This window comes from Hippocampus zosterae, chromosome 16, assembly GCF_025434085.1.
Source record: "Hippocampus zosterae strain Florida chromosome 16, ASM2543408v3, whole genome shotgun sequence".
Lineage (NCBI taxonomy): Eukaryota > Metazoa > Chordata > Actinopteri > Syngnathiformes > Syngnathidae > Hippocampus > Hippocampus zosterae.
In genome coordinates this window covers 3,361,483-3,382,995 of record NC_067466.1, presented here as the reverse complement: position 1 = coordinate 3,382,995, position 21,513 = coordinate 3,361,483, and the positions used below count along the sequence as shown (strand labels likewise).

General features: G+C 41.8%; 1 protein-coding gene across 1 annotated transcript; it reads left to right on the top strand.

Moving 5' to 3' along the window:
• The first annotated feature begins 1,757 nt into the window (after positions 1-1,757).
• LOC127588798 (early endosome antigen 1-like) lies at positions 1,758-20,076 on the top strand. The gene is made up of 4 exons (XM_052047666.1): positions 1,758-3,014; positions 5,601-5,832; positions 11,005-12,473; positions 17,646-20,076. The coding sequence occupies exons 1-4, from the start codon at positions 1,758-1,760 to the stop codon at positions 19,446-19,448; spliced, it is 4,761 nt and encodes a 1,586-aa protein (XP_051903626.1). The 3' UTR covers positions 19,449-20,076.
• Positions 20,077-21,513: the final 1,437 nt, after the last annotated feature.

Below are 21,513 nucleotides of genomic sequence, written 5' to 3'. Positions count from 1 at the left end.
AGAACAGACTTGAAAACATGTTCAGGAAAGGACTGAATTTAGAAACAAATCAGGAAGGCGTAAAGAACACGACACTTGCCTTGAGGAAGACGCTTGCCAATCTCGACCAAGAGACAGACCAAAAAGCAAATCGAAAAATACTGTTGCAAAGAGAAAGGAGCCGGCAAGATGGTCTGCTGGCAAGTATGGTCAAACAAAGAAAAGTGCTTGAGGAGAAGCAAAAAGTTGTTGATGCCGCTACAGAAAGACTCATTGATGAGAGGAAACGGATACTTTCAAAGAAACATACTATCGAGGAAGACAAGAGAAGACTTGCCATCGAGAAACGCCGGATGGGACAGCAGCAGGCGGAGCTGAAAGTATGGAAAGACCACTTACTCACTAATTTTCCATTACTCAAAACCATCAAGGCCAATTTCCAGGAGGTCAATGAGAAGAAACTTGAAAACATGACCAAAAAAGCACTCAAATTTGAATCCAAAAAGGAAGGCATGCAGAAGATACCGCTCGCCGTCAAGAACACACTCGTCGACTTTGATCGGATGACAGCTCAAGTTGCAGTGAAAAGCAAACTGTTGCTGAGACGAAGGATCCAGTTGAATCGCCTGCTGTCCATCATGGTCAAACAAAAACAAGACATTTTTGAGAAGAGAGAAGGTGTTGATTCTGCGATGGAGAGAATCATCAAGGAGAGGGAAAAGTTACTTTCAATTCAGAATAATTTAAAGGCCGGCAGAGAAAGTCTGGCACTTGAGAAGGAGCAAACAGAACAACTGCAGTCTGAGCTCACAGTGTGTGAAGATCACTTCATAGCGAAAATAAGTCCACTACCGGGAGCCAAGTCCAATCTACAGAAGGCGAATGAGAACAGGCTTCAAACCATATTCAAGAAAGCACTTCATTTCGAATCAAATAAGGAAGCCCTGGAGAATATGACACTCGCTCTGAGGAAGACACTTGAAGACCTTGATCAAGTGACAAACCAAACAAGTCGTCAAAATAAACTTTTGCAAAAAGAGAGGGGCCGGCAAGGTGGTCTCCTGCCAATTATGGTCAAACAAAGAAAAGAACTTGAGGAGAAGCAAAAAGTGGTCGATGCTGCTACAGAAAGACTCATTAATGAGAGGAAACAGATACTTTTGAAGAAAAATGCTACTGAAGAAGACAGAACAAGACTCGTCATTAAGAAACAGCAGCTGGAAAAACAGCAAGCGGTGCTGAAATTATGCGAAGATCACTTGATAGCTAACATTCCATTACTAACGGCGAAGGCCAATGTCAAGGAGGTGACTGAGAGGAAACGTGAAAAAATTGACAAGAAGGCTCCCAAATTAGAGGGCAACAAGCAAAGCCTGCAGAAAATGTTGCTTGACATCAAGACCACACTTGCGGTCCTTGATCAGATGGCAGCCCAAGTAGCAATCAAAAGCAAACTGCTCCTGAGAACAACGGTCCAGTCAGGTAGACTGCTGTCAAGCATGGCAAAACAAAAAGAAGAACTTGATACGACCGGAGAAAATGTTGATTTTGCTTTGGACAGAGTCGCCATTGAGAGGGAAAATGTACTTTTATTAAAGGATACTATAGATGTAGAGCAGAAACGACTAACAATTGAGAAGGACAAAATGGAAGAACTGCGGTCTAACTTGAAACGCTGGGAAGAACACTTAATGACTAATACTCAGTCACTGGAAATGGTGAAGGCCAATCTCCAGGGTTTGAATGAAAAGAGTGTTACAAACAATGATAAGACAGTCATGAAATTAGACGCAAACCAGCAAGGTTTGCCCAAAATTACTTTTGCCTTGAAGGACATGCTTGCAGCCCTTGATCAGATGATGGCCCAAGTAGCAGTGAAAAGGAAACTGCTGCTGAGCGGAAAGATCCAGTTGAGTAGTCTGCTGTCAAGTACGCTGAACCAAAAACAAGAACTTGAGAAGATCGGCAAAGATGTTGATCTTGCTTCGGGCATAGTCAGCATTGAGAGGGAAGAAGTACGTTCAATGGAGAAGACTAATGATGTCGAGAGGCAAAGACAAACAACTGAGAAGGACAAGCTGGATAAATTTCGGTCTGAGCTCAAAGTTTTGCAAGATCACTTCATGACTAAAATACAATCCACAGAACAGGTAAAGGCCGGTCTACATCTGGTGACTGAGAGGAAATTTGACAGCACTTACAAAAATACGCTCAAATTAGAAGCCAACAAGAAAGTGATGCAGAAAATATCACTTTCCTTGACGAATACACTTGCGGACTTGGATCAGATGAAAGGTCAAGTGTCACTTAGAGACGAATTGCTGCTGAGACACAGCTACCAGTTGAGTCGTCTGCTGCCGATCCTGGTGAAACACAAAGAAGAGATGTTTGAGAAGACAGAAGAAGTTGATTCTGCAATGGCGAGAATCAATAAGGAGGGGGAACATTTACTCTCAATTCAGAATAACTTAGAGGTTGATAGAGAACGTCTGACAACAGAGAAGGAGAAAACAGAACAACTGCGGTCTGAGCTCAAAGTGTGCGAAGATCACATCTTAACTAACAGAGAATTACTGGAAAAAGCAAAGTCCATTCTACGGAAGGCAAATGAGAACAGACTTGAAAACATGTTCAGGAAAGGACTGAATTTAGAAACAAATCAGGAAGGCGTAAAGAACACGACACTTGCCTTGAAGAATACGCTTGCCAATCTCGACCAAGAGACAGACCAAAAAGCAAATCGAAAAATACTGTTGCAAAGAGAAAGGAGCCGGCAAGATGGTCTGCTGGCAAGTATGGTCAAACAAAGAAAAGTGCTTGAGGAGAAGCAAAAAGTTGTTGATGCCGCTACAGAAAGACTCATTGATGAGAGGAAACGGATACTTTCAAAGAAACATACTATCGAGGAAGACAAGAGAAGACTTGCCATCGAGAAACGCCGGATGGGACAGCAGCAGGCGGAGCTGAAAGTATGGGAAGATCACTTACTCACTAATTTTCCATTACTCAAAATCATCAAGGCCAATTTCCAGGAGGTCAATGAGAAGAAACTTGAAAACATGACCAAAAAAGCACTCAAATTTGAATCCAAAAAGGAAGGCATGCAGAAGATACCGCTCGCCGTCAAGAACACACTTGTCGACATTGATCGGATGACAGCTCAAGTTGCAGTGAAAAGCAAACTGTTGCTGAGACGAAGGATCCAGTTGAATCGCCTGCTGTCCATCATGGTCAAACAAAAACAAGACATTTTTGAGAAGAGAGAAGGTGTTGATTCTGCGATGGAGAGAATCATCAAGGAGAGGGAAAAGTTACTTTCAATTCAGAATAATTTAAAGGCCGGCAGAGAAAGTCTGGCACTTGAGAAGGAGCAAACAGAACAACTGCAGTCTGACCTCACAGTGTGTGAAGATCACTTCATAGTGAAAATAAGTCCACTAGAGGGAGCCAAGTCCAATCTACAGAAGGCGAATGAGAACAGGCTTCAAACCATATTCAAGAAAGCACTTCATTTCGAATCAAATAAGGAAGCCCTGGAGAATATGACACTCGCTCTGAGGAAGACACTTGAAGACCTTGATCAAGTGACAAACCAAACAAGTCGTCAAAATAAACTTTTGCACAAAGAGAGGGGCCGGCAAGGTGGTCTCCTGCCAAGTATGGTCAAACAAAGAAAAGAACTTGAGGAGAAGCAAAAAGTGGTCCATGCTGCTACAGAAAGACTCATTAATGAGAGGAAACAGATACTTTTGAAGAAAAATGCTACTGAAGAAGACAGAACAAGACTCGTCATTGAGAAACAGCAGCTGGAAAAACAGCAAGCGGCTCTGAAATTATGCGAAGATCACTTGATAACTAACATTCCACTACTAATGGCGAAGGCCAATGTCAAGGAGGTGACTGAGAGGAAACGTGAAAAAATTGACAAGGCTATCAAATTAGAGGGCAACAAGCAAAGCCTGCAGAAAATGTTGCTTGCCATCAAGACCACACTTGCGGTCCTTGATCAGATGGCAGCCCAAGTAGCAATCAAAAGCAAACTGCTCCTGAGAACAACGGTCCAGTCAGGTAGACTGCTGTCAAGCATGGCAAAACAAAAAGAAGAACTTGATACGACCGGAGAAAATGTTGATTTTGCTTTGGACAGAGTCGCCATTGAGAGGGAAAATGTACTTTTATTAAAGGATACTATAGATGTAGAGCAGAAACGACTAACAATTGAGAAGGACAAAATGGAAGAACTGCGGTCTAACTTGAAACGCTGGGAAGAACACTTAATGACTAATACACAGTCACTGGAAATGGTGAAGGCCAATCTCCAGGGTTTGAATGAAAAGAATGTTACAAACAATGATAAGACAGTCATGAAATTAGACGCAAACCAGCAAGGTTTGCCCAAAATTACTTTTGCCTTGAAGGACATGCTTGCAGCCCTTGATCAGATGATGGCCCAAGTAGCAGTGAAAAGGAAACTGCTGCTGAGCGGAAAGATCCAGTTGAGTAGTCTGCTGTCAAGTACGCTGAACCAAAAACAAGAACTTGAGAAGATCGGCAAAGATGTTGATCTTGCTTCGGGCATTGTCAGCATTGAGAGGGAAGAAGTACGTTCAATGGAGAAGACTAATGATGTCGAGAGGCAAAGACAAACAACTGAGAAGGACAAGCTGGATAAATTTCGGTCTGAGCTCAAAGTTTTGCAAGATCACTTCATGACTAAAATACAATCCACAGAACAGGTAAAGGCCGGTCTACATCTGGTGACTGAGAGGAAATTTGACAGCACTTACAAAAATACGCTCAAATTAGAAGCCAACAAGAAAGTGATGCAGAAAATATCACTTTCCTTGACGAATACACTTGCGGACTTGGATCAGATGAAAGGTCAAGTGTCACTTAGAGACGAATTGCTGCTGAGACACAGCTACCAGTTGAGTCGTCTGCTGCCGATCCTGGTGAAACACAAAGAAGAGATGTTTGAGAAGACAGAAGAAGTTGATTCTGCAATGGCGAGAATCAATAAGGAGGGGGAACATTTACTCTCAATTCAGAATAACTTAGAGGTTGATAGAGAACGTCTGACAACAGAGAAGGAGAAAACAGAACAACTGCGGTCTGAGCTCAAAGTGTGCGAAGATCACATCTTAACTAACAGAGAATTACTGGAAAAAGCAAAGTCCATTCTACGGAAGGCAAATGAGAACAGACTTGAAAACATGTTCAGGAAAGGACTGAATTTAGAAACAAATCAGGAAGGCGTAAAGAACACGACACTTGCCTTGAAGAATACGCTTGCCAATCTCGACCAAGAGACAGACCAAAAAGCAAATCGAAAAATACTGTTGCAAAGAGAAAGGAGCCGGCAAGATGGTCTGCTGGCAAGTATGGTCAAACAAAGAAAAGTGCTTGAGGAGAAGCAAAAAGTTGTTGATGCCGCTACAGAAAGACTCATTGATGAGAGGAAACGGATACTTTCAAAGAAACATACTATCGAGGAAGACAAGAGAAGACTTGCCATCGAGAAACGCCGGATGGGACAGCAGCAGTCGGAGCTGAAAGTATGGGAAGATCACTTACTCACTAATTTTCCATTACTCAAAACCATCAAGGCCAATTTCCAGGAGGTCAATGAGAAGAAACTTGAAAACGTGACCAAAAAAGCACTCAAATTTGAATCCAAAAAGGAAGGCATGCAGAAGATACCGCTCGCCGTCAAGAACACACTTGTCGACTTTGATCGGATGACAGCTCAAGTTGCAGTGAAAAGCAAACTGTTGCTGAGACGAAGGATCCAGTTGAATCGCCTGCTGTCCATCATGGTCAAACAAAAACAAGACATTTTTGAGAAGAGAGAAGGTATTGATTCTGCGATGGAGAGAATCATCAAGGAGAGGGAAAAGTTACTTTCAATTCAGAATAATTTAAAGGCCGGCAGAGAAAGTCTGGCATTTGAGAAGGAGCAAACAGAACAACTGCAGTCTGACCTCACAGTGTGTGAAGATCACTTCATAGTGAAAATAAGTCCACTAGAGGGAGCCAAGTCCAATCTACAGAAGGCGAATGAGAACAGGCTTCAAACCATATTCAAGAAAGCACTTCATTTCGAATCAAATAAGGAAGCCCTGGAGAATATGACACTCACTCTGAGGAAGACACTTGAAGACCTTGATCAAGTGACAAACCAAACAAGTCGTCAAAAAAAACTTTTGCACAAAGAGAGGGGCCGGCAAGGTGGTCTCCTGCCAAGTATGGTCAAACAAAGAAAAGAACTTGAGGAGAAGCAAAAAGTGGTCCATGCTGCTACAGAAAGACTCATTAATGAGAGGAAACAGATACTTTTGAAGAAAAATGCTACTGAAGAAGACAGAACAAGACTCGTCATTGAGAAACAGCAGCTGGAAAAACAGCAAGCGGCTCTGAAATTATGCGAAGATCACTTGATAACTAACATTCCACTACTAATGGCGAAGGCCAATGTCAAGGAGGTGACTGAGAGGAAACGTGAAAAAATTGACAAGGCTATCAAATTAGAGGGCAACAAGCAAAGCCTGCAGAAAATGTTGCTTGCCATCAAGACCACACTTGCGGTCCTTGATCAGATGGCAGCCCAAGTAGCAATCAAAAGCAAACTGCTCCTGAGAACAACGGTCCAGTCAGGTAGACTGCTGTCAAGCATGGCAAAACAAAAAGAAGAACTTGATACGACCGGAGAAAATGTTGATTTTGCTTTGGACAGAGTCGCCATTGAGAGGGAAAATGTACTTTTATTAAAGGATACTATAGATGTAGAGCAGAAACGACTAACAATTGAGAAGGACAAAATGGAAGAACTGCGGTCTAACTTGAAATGCTGGGAAGAACACTTAATGACTAATACACAGTCACTGGAAATGGTGAAGGCCAATCTCCAGGGTTTGAATGAAAAGAGTGTTACAAACAATGATAAGACAGTCATGAAATTAGACGCAAACCATCAAGGTTTGCCCAAAATTACTTTTGCCTTGAAGGACATGCTTGCAGCCCTTGATCAGATGATGGCCCAAGTAGCAGTGAAAAGGAAACTGCTGCTGAGCGGAAGGATCCAGTTGGGTAGTCTGCTGTCAAGTACGCTGAACCAAAAACAAGAACTTGAGAAGATCGGCAAAGATGTTGATCTTGCTTCGGGCATAGTCAGCATTGAGAGGGAAGAAGTACGTTCAATGGAGAAGACTAATGATGTCGAGAGGCAAAGACAAACAACTGAGAAGGACAAGCTGGATAAATTGCGGTCTGAGCTCAAAGTTTTGCAAGATCAATTCATGACTAAAATACAATCCACAGAACAGGTAAAGGCCGGTCTACATCTGGTGACGGAGAGGAAATTTGACAGCACTTACAAAAATACGCTCAAATTAGAAGCCAACAAGAAAGTGATGCAGAAAATATCACTTTCCTTGACGAATACACTTGCGGACTTGGATCACATGAAAGGTCAAGTGTCACTTAGAGACGAATTGCTGCTGAGACACGGGTACCAGTTCAGTCGTCTGCTGCCGATCCTGGTGAAACACAAAGAAGAGATGTTTGAGAAGACAGAAGAAGTTGATTCTGCAATGGCGAGAATCAATAAGGAGGGGGAACATTTACTCTCAATTCAGAATAACTTAGAGGTTGATAGAGAACGTCTGACAACAGAGAAGGAGAAAACAGAACAACTGCGGTCCGAGCTCAAAGTGTGCGAAGATCACATCTTAACTAACAGAGAATTACTGGAAAAAGCAAAGTCCATTCTACGGAAGGCAAATGAGAACAGACTTGAAAACATGTTCAGGAAAGGACTGAATTTAGAAACAAATCAGGAAGGCGTAAAGAACACGACACTTGCCTTGAAGAAGACGCTTGCCAATCTCGACCAAGAGACAGACCAAAAAGCAAATCGAAAAATACTGTTGCAAAGAGAAAGGAGCCGGCAAGATGGTCTGCTGGCAAGTATGGTCAAACAAAGAAAAGTGCTTGAGGAGAAGCAAAAAGTTGTTGATGCCGCTACAGAAAGACTCATTGATGAGAGGAAACGGATACTTTCAAAGAAACATACTATCGAGGAAGACAAGAGAAGACTTGCCATCGAGAAACGCCGGATGGGACAGCAGCAGTCGGAGCTGAAAGTATGGGAAGATCACTTACTCACTAATTTTCCATTACTCAAAACCATCAAGGCCAATTTCCAGGAGGTCAATGAGAAGAAACTTGAAAACGTGACCAAAAAAGCACTCAAATTTGAATCCAAAAAGGAAGGCATGCAGAAGATACCGCTCGCCGTCAAGAACACACTTGTCGACTTTGATCGGATGACAGCTCAAGTTGCAGTGAAAAGCAAACTGTTGCTGAGACGAAGGATCCAGTTGAATCGCCTGCTGTCCATCATGGTCAAACAAAAACAAGACATTTTTGAGAAGAGAGAAGGTATTGATTCTGCGATGGAGAGAATCATCAAGGAGAGGGAAAAGTTACTTTCAATTCAGAATAATTTAAAGGCCGGCAGAGAAAGTCTGGCACTTGAGAAGGAGCAAACAGAACAACTGCAGTCTGACCTCACAGTGTGTGAAGATCACTTCATAGTGAAAATAAGTCCACTAGAGGGAGCCAAGTCCAATCTACAGAAGGCGAATGAGAACAGGCTTCAAACCATATTCAAGAAAGCACTTCATTTCGAATCAAATAAGGAAGCCCTGGAGAATATGACACTCGCTCTGAGGAAGACACTTGAAGACCTTGATCAAGTGACAAACCAAACAAGTCGTCAAAAAAAACTTTTGCACAAAGAGAGGGGCCGGCAAGGTGGTCTCCTGCCAAGTATGGTCAAACAAAGAAAAGAACTTGAGGAGAAGCAAAAAGTGGTCCATGCTGCTACAGAAAGACTCATTAATGAGAGGAAACAGATACTTTTGAAGAAAAATGCTACTGAAGAAGACAGAACAAGACTCGTCATTGAGAAACAGCAGCTGGAAAAACAGCAAGCGGCTCTGAAATTATGCGAAGATCACTTGATAACTAACATTCCACTACTAATGGCGAAGGCCAATGTCAAGGAGGTGACTGAGAGGAAACGTGAAAAAATTGACAAGGCTATCAAATTAGAGGGCAACAAGCAAAGCCTGCAGAAAATGTTGCTTGCCATCAAGACCACACTTGCGGTCCTTGATCAGATGGCAGCCCAAGTAGCAATCAAAAGCAAACTGCTCCTGAGAACAACGGTCCAGTCAGGTAGACTGCTGTCAAGCATGGCAAAACAAAAAGAAGAACTTGATACGACCGGAGAAAATGTTGATTTTGCTTTGGACAGAGTCGCCATTGAGAGGGAAAATGTACTTTTATTAAAGGATACTATAGATGTAGAGCAGAAACGACTAACAATTGAGAAGGACAAAATGGAAGAACTGCGGTCTAACTTGAAATGCTGGGAAGAACACTTAATGACTAATACACAGTCACTGGAAATGGTGAAGGCCAATCTCCAGGGTTTGAATGAAAAGAGTGTTACAAACAATGATAAGACAGTCATGAAATTAGACGCAAACCAGCAAGGTTTGCCCAAAATGACTTTTGCCTTGAAGGACATGCTTGCAGCCCTTGATCAGATGATGGCCCAAGTAGCAGTGAAAAGGAAACTGCTGCTGAGCGGAAGGATCCAGTTGGGTAGTCTGCTGTCAAGTACGCTGAACCAAAAACAAGAACTTGAGAAGATCGGCAAAGATGTTGATCTTGCTTCGGGCATAGTCAGCATTGAGAGGGAAGAAGTACGTTCAATGGAGAAGACTAATGATGTCGAGAGGCAAAGACAAACAACTGAGAAGGACAAGCTGGATAAATTGCGGTCTGAGCTCAAAGTTTTGCAAGATCAATTCATGACTAAAATACAATCCACAGAACAGGTAAAGGCCGGTCTACATCTGGTGACGGAGAGGAAATTTGACAGCACTTACAAAAATACGCTCAAATTAGAAGCCAACAAGAAAGTGATGCAGAAAATATCACTTTCCTTGACGAATACACTTGCGGACTTGGATCACATGAAAGGTCAAGTGTCACTTAGAGACGAATTGCTGCTGAGACACGGGTACCAGTTCAGTCGTCTGCTGCCGATCCTGGTGAAACACAAAGAAGAGATGTTTGAGAAGACAGAAGAAGTTGATTCTGCAATGGCGAGAATCAATAAGGAGGGGGAACATTTACTCTCAATTCAGAATAACTTAGAGGTTGATAGAGAACGTCTGACAACAGAGAAGGAGAAAACAGAACAACTGCGGTCCGAGCTCAAAGTGTGCGAAGATCACATCTTAACTAACAGAGAATTACTGGAAAAAGCAAAGTCCATTCTACGGAAGGCAAATGAGAACATACTTGAAAATATGTTCAGGAAAGGACTGAATTTAGAAACAAATCAGGAAGGCGTAAAGAACACGACACTTGCCTTGAAGAAGACGCTTGCCAATCTCGACCAAGAGACAGACCAAAAAGCAAATCGAAAAATACTGTTGCAAAGAGAAAGGAGCCGGCAAGATGGTCTGCTGGCAAGTATGGTCAGACAAAGAAAAGTGCTTGAGGAGAAGCAAAAAGTTGTTGATGCCGCTACAGAAAGACTCATTGATGAGAGGAAACGGATACTTTCAAAGAAACATACTATCGAGGAAGACAAGAGAAGACTTGCCATTGAGAAACGCCGGATGGGACAGCAGCAGTCGGAGCTGAAAGTATGGGAAGATCACTTACTCACTAATTTTCCATTACTCAAAACCATCAAGGCCAATTTCCAGGAGGTCAATGAGAAGAAACTTGAAAACGTGACCAAAAAAGCACTCAAATTTGAATCCAAAAAGGAAGGCATGCAGAAGATACCGCTCGCCGTCAAGAACACACTTGTCGACTTTGATCGGATGACAGCTCAAGTTGCAGTGAAAAGCAAACTGTTGCTGAGACGAAGGATCCAGTTGAATCGCCTGCTGTCCATCATGGGCAAACAAAAACAAGACATTTTTGAGAAGAGAGAAGGTATTGATTCTGCGATGGAGAGAATCATCAAGGAGAGGGAAAAGTTACTTTCAATTCAGAATAATTTAAAGGCCGGCAGAGAAAGTCTGGCACTTGAGAAGGAGCAAACAGAACAACTGCAGTCTGACCTCACAGTGTGTGAAGATCACTTCATAGTGAAAATAAGTCCACTAGAGGGAGCCAAGTCCAATCTACAGAAGGCGAATGAGAACAGGCTTCAAACCATATTCAAGAAAGCACTTCATTTCGAATCAAATAAGGAAGCCCTGGAGAATATGACACTCGCTCTGAGGAAGACACTTGAAGACCTTGATCAAGTGACAAACCAAACAAGTCGTCAAAATAAACTTTTGCAAAAAGAGAGGGGCCGGCAAGGTGGTCTCCTGCCAAGTATGGTCAAACAAAGAAAAGAACTTGAGGAGAAGCAAAAAGTGGTCCATGCTGCTACAGAAAGACTCATTAATGAGAGGAAACAGATACTTTTGAAGAAAAATGCTACTGAAGAAGACAGAACAAGACTCGTCATTGAGAAACAGCAGCTGGAAAAACAGCAAGCGGCTCTGAAATTATGCGAAGATCACTTGATAACTAACATTCCACTACTAATGGCGAAGGCCAATGTCAAGGAGGTGACTGAGAGGAAACGTGAAAAAATTGACAAGGCTATCAAATTAGAGGGCAACAAGCAAAGCCTGCAGAAAATGTTGCTTGCCATCAAGACCACACTTGCGGTCCTTGATCAGATGGCAGCCCAAGTAGCAATCAAAAGCAAACTGCTCCTGAGAACAACGGTCCAGTCAGGTAGACTGCTGTCAAGCATGGCAAAACAAAAAGAAGAACTTGATACGACCGGAGAAAATGTTGATTTTGCTTTGGACAGAGTCGCCATTGAGAGGGAAAATGTACTTTTATTAAAGGATACTATAGATGTAGAGCAGAAACGACTAACAATTGAGAAGGACAAAAAGGAAGAACTGCGGTCTAACTTGAAATGCTGGGAAGAACACTTAATGACTAATACACAGTCACTGGAAATGGTGAAGGCCAATCTCCAGGGTTTGAATGAAAAGAGTGTTACAAACAATGATAAGACAGTCATGAAATTAGACGCAAACCAGCAAGGTTTGCCCAAAATGACTTTTGCCTTGAAGGACATGCTTGCAGCCCTTGATCAGATGATGGCCCAAGTAGCAGTGAAAAGGAAACTGCTGCTGAGCGGAAGGATCCAGTTGGGTAGTCTGCTGTCAAGTACGCTGAACCAAAAACAAGAACTTGAGAAGATCGGCAAAGATGTTGATCTTGCTTCGGGCATAGTCAGCATTGAGAGGGAAGAAGTACGTTCAATGGAGAAGACTAATGATGTCGAGAGGCAAAGACAAACAACTGAGAAGGACAAGCTGGATAAATTGCGGTCTGAGCTCAAAGTTTTGCAAGATCAATTCATGACTAAAATACAATCCACAGAACAGGTAAAGGCCGGTCTACATCTGGTGACGGAGAGGAAATTTGACAGCACTTACAAAAATACGCTCAAATTAGAAGCCAACAAGAAAGTGATGCAGAAAATATCACTTTCCTTGACGAATACACTTGCGGACTTGGATCACATGAAAGGTCAAGTGTCACTTAGAGACGAATTGCTGCTGAGACACGGGTACCAGTTCAGTCGTCTGCTGCCGATCCTGGTGAAACACAAAGAAGAGATGTTTGAGAAGACAGAAGAAGTTGATTCTGCAATGGCGAGAATCAATAAGGAGGGGGAACATTTACTCTCAATTCAGAATAACTTAGAGGTTGATAGAGAACGTCTGACAACAGAGAAGGAGAAAACAGAACAACTGCGGTCCGAGCTCAAAGTGTGCGAAGATCACATCTTAACTAACAGAGAATTACTGGAAAAAGCAAAGTCCATTCTACGGAAGGCAAATGAGAACATACTTGAAAATATGTTCAGGAAAGGACTGAATTTAGAAACAAATCAGGAAGGCGTAAAGAACACGACACTTGCCTTGAAGAAGACGCTTGCCAATCTCGACCAAGAGACAGACCAAAAAGCAAATCGAAAAATACTGTTGCAAAGAGAAAGGAGCCGGCAAGATGGTCTGCTGGCAAGTATGGTCAGACAAAGAAAAGTGCTTGAGGAGAAGCAAAAAGTTGTTGATGCCGCTACAGAAAGACTCATTGATGAGAGGAAACGGATACTTTCAAAGAAACATACTATCGAGGAAGACAAGAGAAGACTTGCCATTGAGAAACGCCGGATGGGACAGCAGCAGTCGGAGCTGAAAGTATGGGAAGATCACTTACTCACTAATTTTCCATTACTCAAAACCATCAAGGCCAATTTCCAGGAGGTCAATGAGAAGAAACTTGAAAACGTGACCAAAAAAGCACTCAAATTTGAATCCAAAAAGGAAGGCATGCAGAAGATACCGCTCGCCGTCAAGAACACACTTGTCGACTTTGATCGGATGACAGCTCAAGTTGCAGTGAAAAGCAAACTGTTGCTGAGACGAAGGATCCAGTTGAATCGCCTGCTGTCCATCATGGTCAAACAAAAACAAGACATTTTTGAGAAGAGAGAAGGTGTTGATTCTGCGATGGAGAGAATCATCAAGGAGAGGGAAAAGTTACTTTCAATTCAGAATAATTTAAAGGCCGGCAGAGAAAGTCTGGCACTTGAGAAGGAGCAAACAGAACAACTGCAGTCTGACCTCACAGTGTGTGAAGATCACTTCATAGTGAAAATAAGTCCACTAGAGGGAGCCAAGTCCAATCTACAGAAGGCGAATGAGAACAGGCTTCAAACCATATTCAAGAAAGCACTTCATTTCGAATCAAATAAGGAAGCCCTGGAGAATATGACACTCGCTCTGAGGAAGACACTTGAAGACCTTGATCAAGTGACAAACCAAACAAGTCGTCAAAATAAACTTTTGCACAAAGAGAGGGGCCGGCAAGGTGGTCTCCTGCCAAGTATGGTCAGACAAAGAAAAGAACTTGAGGAGAAGCAAAAAGTGGTCCATGCTGCTACAGAAAGACTCATTAATGAGAGGAAACAGATACTTTTGAAGAAAAATGCTACTGAAGAAGACAGAACAAGACTCGTCATTGAGAAACAGCAGCTGGAAAAACAGCAAGCGGCTCTGAAATTATGCGAAGATCACTTGATAACTAACATTCCACTACTAATGGCGAAGGCCAATGTCAAGGAGGTGACTGAGAGGAAACGTGAAAAAATTGACAAGGCTATCAAATTAGAGGGCAACAAGCAAAGCCTGCAGAAAATGTTGCTTGCCATCAAGACCACACTTGCGGTCCTTGATCAGATGGCAGCCCAAGTAGCAATCAAAAGCAAACTGCTCCTGAGAACAACGGTCCAGTCAGGTAGACTGCTGTCAAGCATGGCAAAACAAAAAGAAGAACTTGATACGACCGGAGAAAATGTTGATTTTGCTTTGGACAGAGTCGCCATTGAGAGGGAAAATGTACTTTTATTAAAGGATACTATAGATGTAGAGCAGAAACGACTAACAATTGAGAAGGACAAAATGGAAGAACTGCGGTCTAACTTGAAATGCTGGGAAGAACACTTAATGACTAATACACAGTCACTGGAAATGGTGAAGGCCAATCTCCAGGGTTTGAATGAAAAGAGTGTTACAAACAATGATAAGACAGTCATGAAATTAGACGCAAACCAACAAGGTTTGCCCAAAATGACTTTTGCCTTGAAGGACATGCTTGCAGCCCTTGATCAGATGATGGCCCAAGTAGCAGTGAAAAGGAAACTGCTGCTGAGCGGAAGGATCCAGTTGGGTAGTCTGCTGTCAAGTACGCTGAACCAAAAACAAGAACTTGAGAAGATCGGCAAAGATGTTGATCTTGCTTCGGGCATAGTCAGCATTGAGAGGGAAGAAGTACGTTCAATGGAGAAGACTAATGATGTCGAGAGGCAAAGACAAACAACTGAGAAGGACAAGCTGGATAAATTGCGGTCTGAGCTCAAAGTTTTGCAAGATCAATTCATGACTAAAATACAATCCACAGAACAGGTAAAGGCCGGTCTACATCTGGTGACGGAGAGGAAATTTGACAGCACTTACAAAAATACGCTCAAATTAGAAGCCAACAAGAAAGTGATGCAGAAAATATCACTTTCCTTGACGAATACACTTGCGGACTTGGATCACATGAAAGGTCAAGTGTCACTTAGAGACGAATTGCTGCTGAGACACAGGTACCAGTTCAGTCGTCTGCTGCCGATCCTGGTGAAACACAAAGAAGAGATGTTTGAGAAGACAGAAGAAGTTGATTCTGCAATGGCGAGAATCAATAAGGAGGGGGAACATTTACTCTCAATTCAGAATAACTTAGAGGTTGATAGAGAACGTCTGACAACAGAGAAGGAGAAAACAGAACAACTGCGGTCCGAGCTCAAAGTGTGCGAAGATCACATCTTAACTAACAGAGAATTACTGGAAAAAGCAAAGTCCATTCTACGGAAGGCAAATGAGAACAGACTTGAAAACATGTTCAGGAAAGGACTGAATTTAGAAACAAATCAGGAAGGCGTAAAGAACACGACACTTGCCTTGAAGAAGACGCTTGCCAATCTCGACCAAGAGACAGACCAAAAAGCAAATCGAAAAATACTGTTGCAAAGAGAAAGGAGCCGGCAAGATGGTCTGCTGGCAAGTATGGTCAGACAAAGAAAAGTGCTTGAGGAGAAGCAAAAAGTTGTTGATGCCGCTACAGAAAGACTCATTGATGAGAGGAAACGGATACTTTCAAAGAAACATACTATCGAGGAAGACAAGAGAAGACTTGCCATCGAGAAACGCCGGATGGGACAGCAGCAGTCGGAGCTGAAAGTATGGGAAGATCACTTACTCACTAATTTTCCATTACTCAAAACCATCAAGGCCAATTTCCAGGAGGTCAATGAGAAGAAACTTGAAAACGTGACCAAAAAAGCACTCAAATTTGAATCCAAAAAGGAAGGCATGCAGAAGATACCGCTCGCCGTCAAGAACACACTTGTCGACTTTGATCGGATGACAGCTCAAGTTGCAGTGAAAAGCAAACTGTTGCTGAGACGAAGGATCCAGTTGAATCGCCTGCTGTCCATCATGGTCAAACAAAAACAAGACATTTTTGAGAAGAGAGAAGGTATTGATTCTGCGATGGAGAGAATCATCAAGGAGAGGGAAAAGTTACTTTCAATTCAGAATAATTTAAAGGCCGGCAGAGAAAGTCTGGCACTTGAGAAGGAGCAAACAGAACAACTGCAGTCTGACCTCACAGTGTGTGAAGATCACTTCATAGTGAAAATAAGTCCACTAGAGGGAGCCAAGTCCAATCTACAGAAGGCGAATGAGAACAGGCTTCAAACCATATTCAAGAAAGCACTTCATTTCGAATCAAATAAGGAAGCCCTGGAGAATATGACACTCGCTCTGAGGAAGACACTTGAAGACCTTGATCAAGTGACAAACCAAACAAGTCGTCAAAATAAACTTTTGCAAAAAGAGAGGGGCCGGCAAGGTGGTCTCCTGCCAAGTATGGTCAAACAAAGAAAAGAACTTGAGGAGAAGCAAAAAGTGGTCCATGCTGCTACAGAAAGACTCATTAATGAGAGGAAACAGATACTTTTGAAGAAAAATGCTACTGAAGAAGACAGAACAAGACTCGTCATTGAGAAACAGCAGCTGGAAAAACAGCAAGCGGCTCTGAAATTATGCGAAGATCACTTGATAACTAACATTCCACTACTAATGGCGAAGGCCAATGTCAAGGAGGTGACTGAGAGGAAACGTGAAAAAATTGACAAGGCTATCAAATTAGAGGGCAACAAGCAAAGCCTGCAGAAAATGTTGCTTGCCATCAAGACCACACTTGCGGTCCTTGATCAGATGGCAGCCCAAGTAGCAATCAAAAGCAAACTGCTCCTGAGAACAACGGTCCAGTCAGGTAGACTGCTGTCAAGCATGGCAAAACAAAAAGAAGAACTTGATACGACCGGAGAAAATGTTGATTTTGCTTTGGACAGAGTCGCCATTGAGAGGGAAAATGTACTTTTATTAAAGGATACTATAGATGTAGAGCAGAAACGACTAACAATTGAGAAGGACAAAATGGAAGAACTGCGGTCTAACTTGAAATGCTGGGAAGAACACTTAATGACTAATACACAGTCACTGGAAATGGTGAAGGCCAATCTCCAGGGTTTGAATGAAAAGAGTGTTACAAACAATGATAAGACAGTCATGAAATTAGACGCAAACCAGCAAGGTTTGCCCAAAATGACTTTTGCCTTGAAGGACATGCTTGCAGCCCTTGATCAGATGATGGCCCAAGTAGCAGTGAAAAGGAAACTGCTGCTGAGCGGAAGGATCCAGTTGGGTAGTCTGCTGTCAAGTACGCTGAACCAAAAACAAGAACTTGAGAAGATCGGCAAAGATGTTGATCTTGCTTCGGGCATAGTCAGCATTGAGAGGGAAGAAGTACGTTCAATGGAGAAGACTAATGATGTCGAGAGGCAAAGACAAACAACTGAGAAGGACAAGCTGGATAAATTTCGGTCTGAGCTCAAAGTTTTGCAAGATCACTTCATGACTAAAATACAATCCACAGAACAGGTAAAGGCCGGTCTACATCTGGTGACTGAGAGGAAATTTGACAGCACTTACAAAAATACGCTCAAATTAGAAGCCAACAAGAAAGTGATGCAGAAAATATCACTTTCCTTGACGAATACACTTGCGGACTTGGATCAGATGAAAGGTCAAGTGTCACTTAGAGACGAATTGCTGCTGAGACACAGCTACCAGTTGAGTCGTCTGCTGTCGATCCTGGTGAAACACAAAGAAGAAATGTTTGAGAAGACAGAAGTTGATTCTGCAATGGCGAGAATCATCAAGGAGGGGGAACATTTACTCTCAATTCAGAATAACTTAGAGGTCGATAGAGAACTTCTGACAACAGAGAAGGAGAAAACAGAACAACTGCGGTCTGAGCTCAAAATGTGCGAAGATCACATCTTAACTAACAGCCAATTACTGGAAAAAGCAAAGTCCATTCTACGGAAGGCAAACGAGAACAGACTTGAAAACATGTTCAGGAAAGGACTGAATTTAGAAATAAATCAGGAAGGCGTAAAGAACACGACACTTGCCTTGAAGAAGATGCTTGCCGACCTCGACCAAGAGACAGACCAAATAACAAATCGAAACAGACTATTGCAAAGAGAAAGGAGCCGGCAAGGTGGTCTGCTGGCAAGTGTGGCCAAACAAAGAAAAGAGCTTGAGGAGAAGCAAAAAGTCGTTGATGCAGAAAGACTCATTGATGTCCAACAGTCAGAGCTAAGAGTCTTTCAATCTGCCAGGCTCAATAGAGGAAGAAATGATTTTGTTCGAGCAAAATTAAAACTTTTAAAACAAAAGCTTTGTGATCATTTTCAACAGATTATATTTCACTTAGCACATCAAAATAAACATTGCCTGTGTTTCAGTAAAATAATGAAAGACATGTGTGATGGACTTGAGCAGAAACTAATCATTTCTGGTTTTTATAACCTGCGAAAACAAAAGACCACCCATGTTGTCCTGAAAAAATCAAATAAGGGTATACAAACTGAGGTTCTTTCTAAAGAATGGCTGAATTGGCAAGACTTGATAAAAATGAATGAAATAAAAATTAAAGAGCACAGCCAAAATGCTATGCAGCATGAAACAGTGATGCAAACACAACAATTGGAAACAAAGTGGGGACTTCAAGAACATAAATATCATCATATAAAAGGTCAATTTATGAGGTCAGAAAGAGAATATCCTCAAATTTTATCCATCAGTGACAACGCGGGAAGAGAACAGAAAAAGAATCTTTCCACTTTGCCTGAATCATTGGAAAAAATAAGTGTTTCCAAAGTGAGAAATGCCTCTAAACAAGACTGCCTGCGAAAAATCTGGAAGGATACAAACATGGAAAAGAAGGAGATTGTTCGGATGAAATGCACTGGACATGAGATGAAAAAACACTTGGAGAAGCGACTCAAGGTGATTACCAATTTAGTTGAAACATATTGGATTCACAAGAAAAAGACATCTGCAGAGAAGAAAACAGATCAAAGATTGAATAAATGCCAAAGTCATTCAGAGACAAAGCATAAAACACAGGATGAAATTGATTTTAACCTTCAGAAATTTAAAATTGAGATGCTTTGCGATATTGAGACGCTGGCTCTCAAAAAACAAAATCGGACCAGGGCACTAAATGATTTGTACTCAAACGCAGTTGGACAGAAGAAAATCAACTCTAGTTGCCAACAATGTTCAGAGAGAGAGAGAGAGAGAGAGAGAGAGAGAGAGAGAGAGAGAGAGAGAGAGAGAGAGAAAGAGAGAGAAGTGAGAACGAAAATGAAATGTATTTCTGTTTCTTCCTAAAAGACACTTAAACATCACACCAGGGACAAAGGATTGAACCTGTAACTCACGTTGCGAGGCAACTCTCTTACCGCCACAGCAACACTCATTCAAATACAGTATGTCTCTAATCGATGGCTCATAGTTCCATCGTCAAAATTTAAAGTGTTTTTTTGTTTGTTTTTTCCGCATTTCCTGTATTGCACCTTTTTGCAAAGTAAGGGTACTCGAGAATGTCGTGTTTGTCCATATCCAGCTTGAAGTAGTCCTTAATTTTAATATCTTTTTTTTTTTTCCAAAAACATCTCATGTCAATGATAAAATAACAAGTATATGCAATCTTGAAAAGCATCCCTCATTTCCAACTGCATTATTTTAAATTATATTTACGTTCCTGTGTCATGTGTTTTCTTTTTCTTTTGCCTGGGTTATTGTCAGAGGGCTGGAGTGTTATTTCCATATATCTTTAGTGTTAAAATTACATTTATTGACAAGTTTTGTATTACTGCTGGGGTCTAAGTTTTGAAAGGGGAAAAAAACAGTACAGCCACATTATTTTATGCTACTTTCTTTGTAGTTCATATTCATTGATTTTGTTCTGCAATATTTGTGTTCCACCATGTAATAAACGTATGAAAGAGTGACATAATTGTGCTCCCTTTTATATCTCCATTTACAGTCACTCTTACCCATTTGCAAACGTCCAATAATGTCTCATTCACAGAAAGGGTTTTAATAGTTCCAATACATACCTCTGGGATAATAACATAGGTTGTACAAAAAATTGATATCCTCCGTTAATAAAATAATTTTAACCATATTTTAAGTTCTTCAACATGTTTTGTGATAGTATGCATGTAAATCCAATCGTGTGTAAGTAAGCGTTTATAAAAACTTCTACAAAGATCCTCTCCTTTCTTTTGAATCGTAAAATGTAACGGTTCTGAAGAAAACTTTGGGGTGTAAAATGTCAAGACTACAGCGTGCTCTTTGGATGGAGGAAAAAGGCTTTATTGACCTGCCAAATCACCTCTGTTGTGTTGGTTTTGTCTTCATACCATGACTGTTACACCTTTTCACTGAGGGATGGAACTGCCCCTTGCACACCGAGTGTAATATGATACCAAATCAATTCTGGATGATTGTGATGCTGCATGACCCAAACATGGTAGAGGTTTGCATGAGGTAAATCGCCGGGTTTACATGGAGACCTTTTTTGTCATTCTGAATGAAGATCTCTGTTCACTGCAAAAAAATATTTCAAAATAATAAAAATAATTCTGAAAATTAGCAAAATGTTAAAACAATTTATGTCATCATTTTTCGAGCTGTAATATTTAGAACTATTTTCTTAAAATAAAGAAATATTCACTTGTATTTGGTTAACTTAGACTTGATGAGCCTGATGGTCAACGAGTTAGCGCGTCGGCCTCACAGTGCAGATGTGCATGGTTCGATCCAGCTCCGGCCTTCCTGTGTAGCGTTCGCCCCGTGCTTGCGTGGGTTTTCTCCAGGTACTCCGATTTCCTCCTACATTCCAAAAACATGCGTGGCAGGTTAATAAAGCATTCTAAATTGTCCCAAGGTGTGAGTGTGAGCGCGCATGGTTGTTTGTCTACGTGTGCCCTGCAATTGGCTGGCAACCAGTTCAAGGTGTACCCCGCCTACTGCTCAAAGACAGCTGGGATAGGCTCCAGCACACCCCGAGACCCACGTGAGGATAAGCAGATCAGAAAATGGATGGATGGTTAGATAGCCCGCAAGTAGGAAACAGGAAAATCAATCCATCACAAATAATTTCAAGTTTTTATGTATGGGTGGGGACATTCAGCGAATGATCCTCACTTTGGTCTTGGAATGGTGGTGCTGTGATTCTTCTGAACACTCCACAAAATTTTACCTTGTGAAAACATTTCATCAGTTACTTCAGCTCCATTGTGAAGAAGGGGTTCCACTTATCAAGGATTCACTGGAGTTCACCTTTGAACTAAGAGCAAGAGATGCAAAAAAAGGAGTGTGTAAAAGGTCTGGTGCGCAGAGTGCTAAGTGGAAATAAATGAGTTGATTACGGAAGTGATATACACTT

Bases quoted from the DNA above. Each gene is read 5' to 3' on its own strand.
- LOC127588798 (XM_052047666.1), top strand. From the start codon at position 1,758: ATGAAATTAGACGCAAACCAGCAAGGTTTGCCCAAAATTACTTTTGCC. The intron at 3,015-5,600 runs GTCAATGAGAAG...AATTTCCAGGAG, and splicing joins TCAAGGCCAATTTCCAGGAG to GTCAATGAGAAGAAACTTGA. The intron at 12,474-17,645 runs GTAAAGGCCGGT...TCCACAGAACAG, and splicing joins AAATACAATCCACAGAACAG to GTAAAGGCCGGTCTACATCT.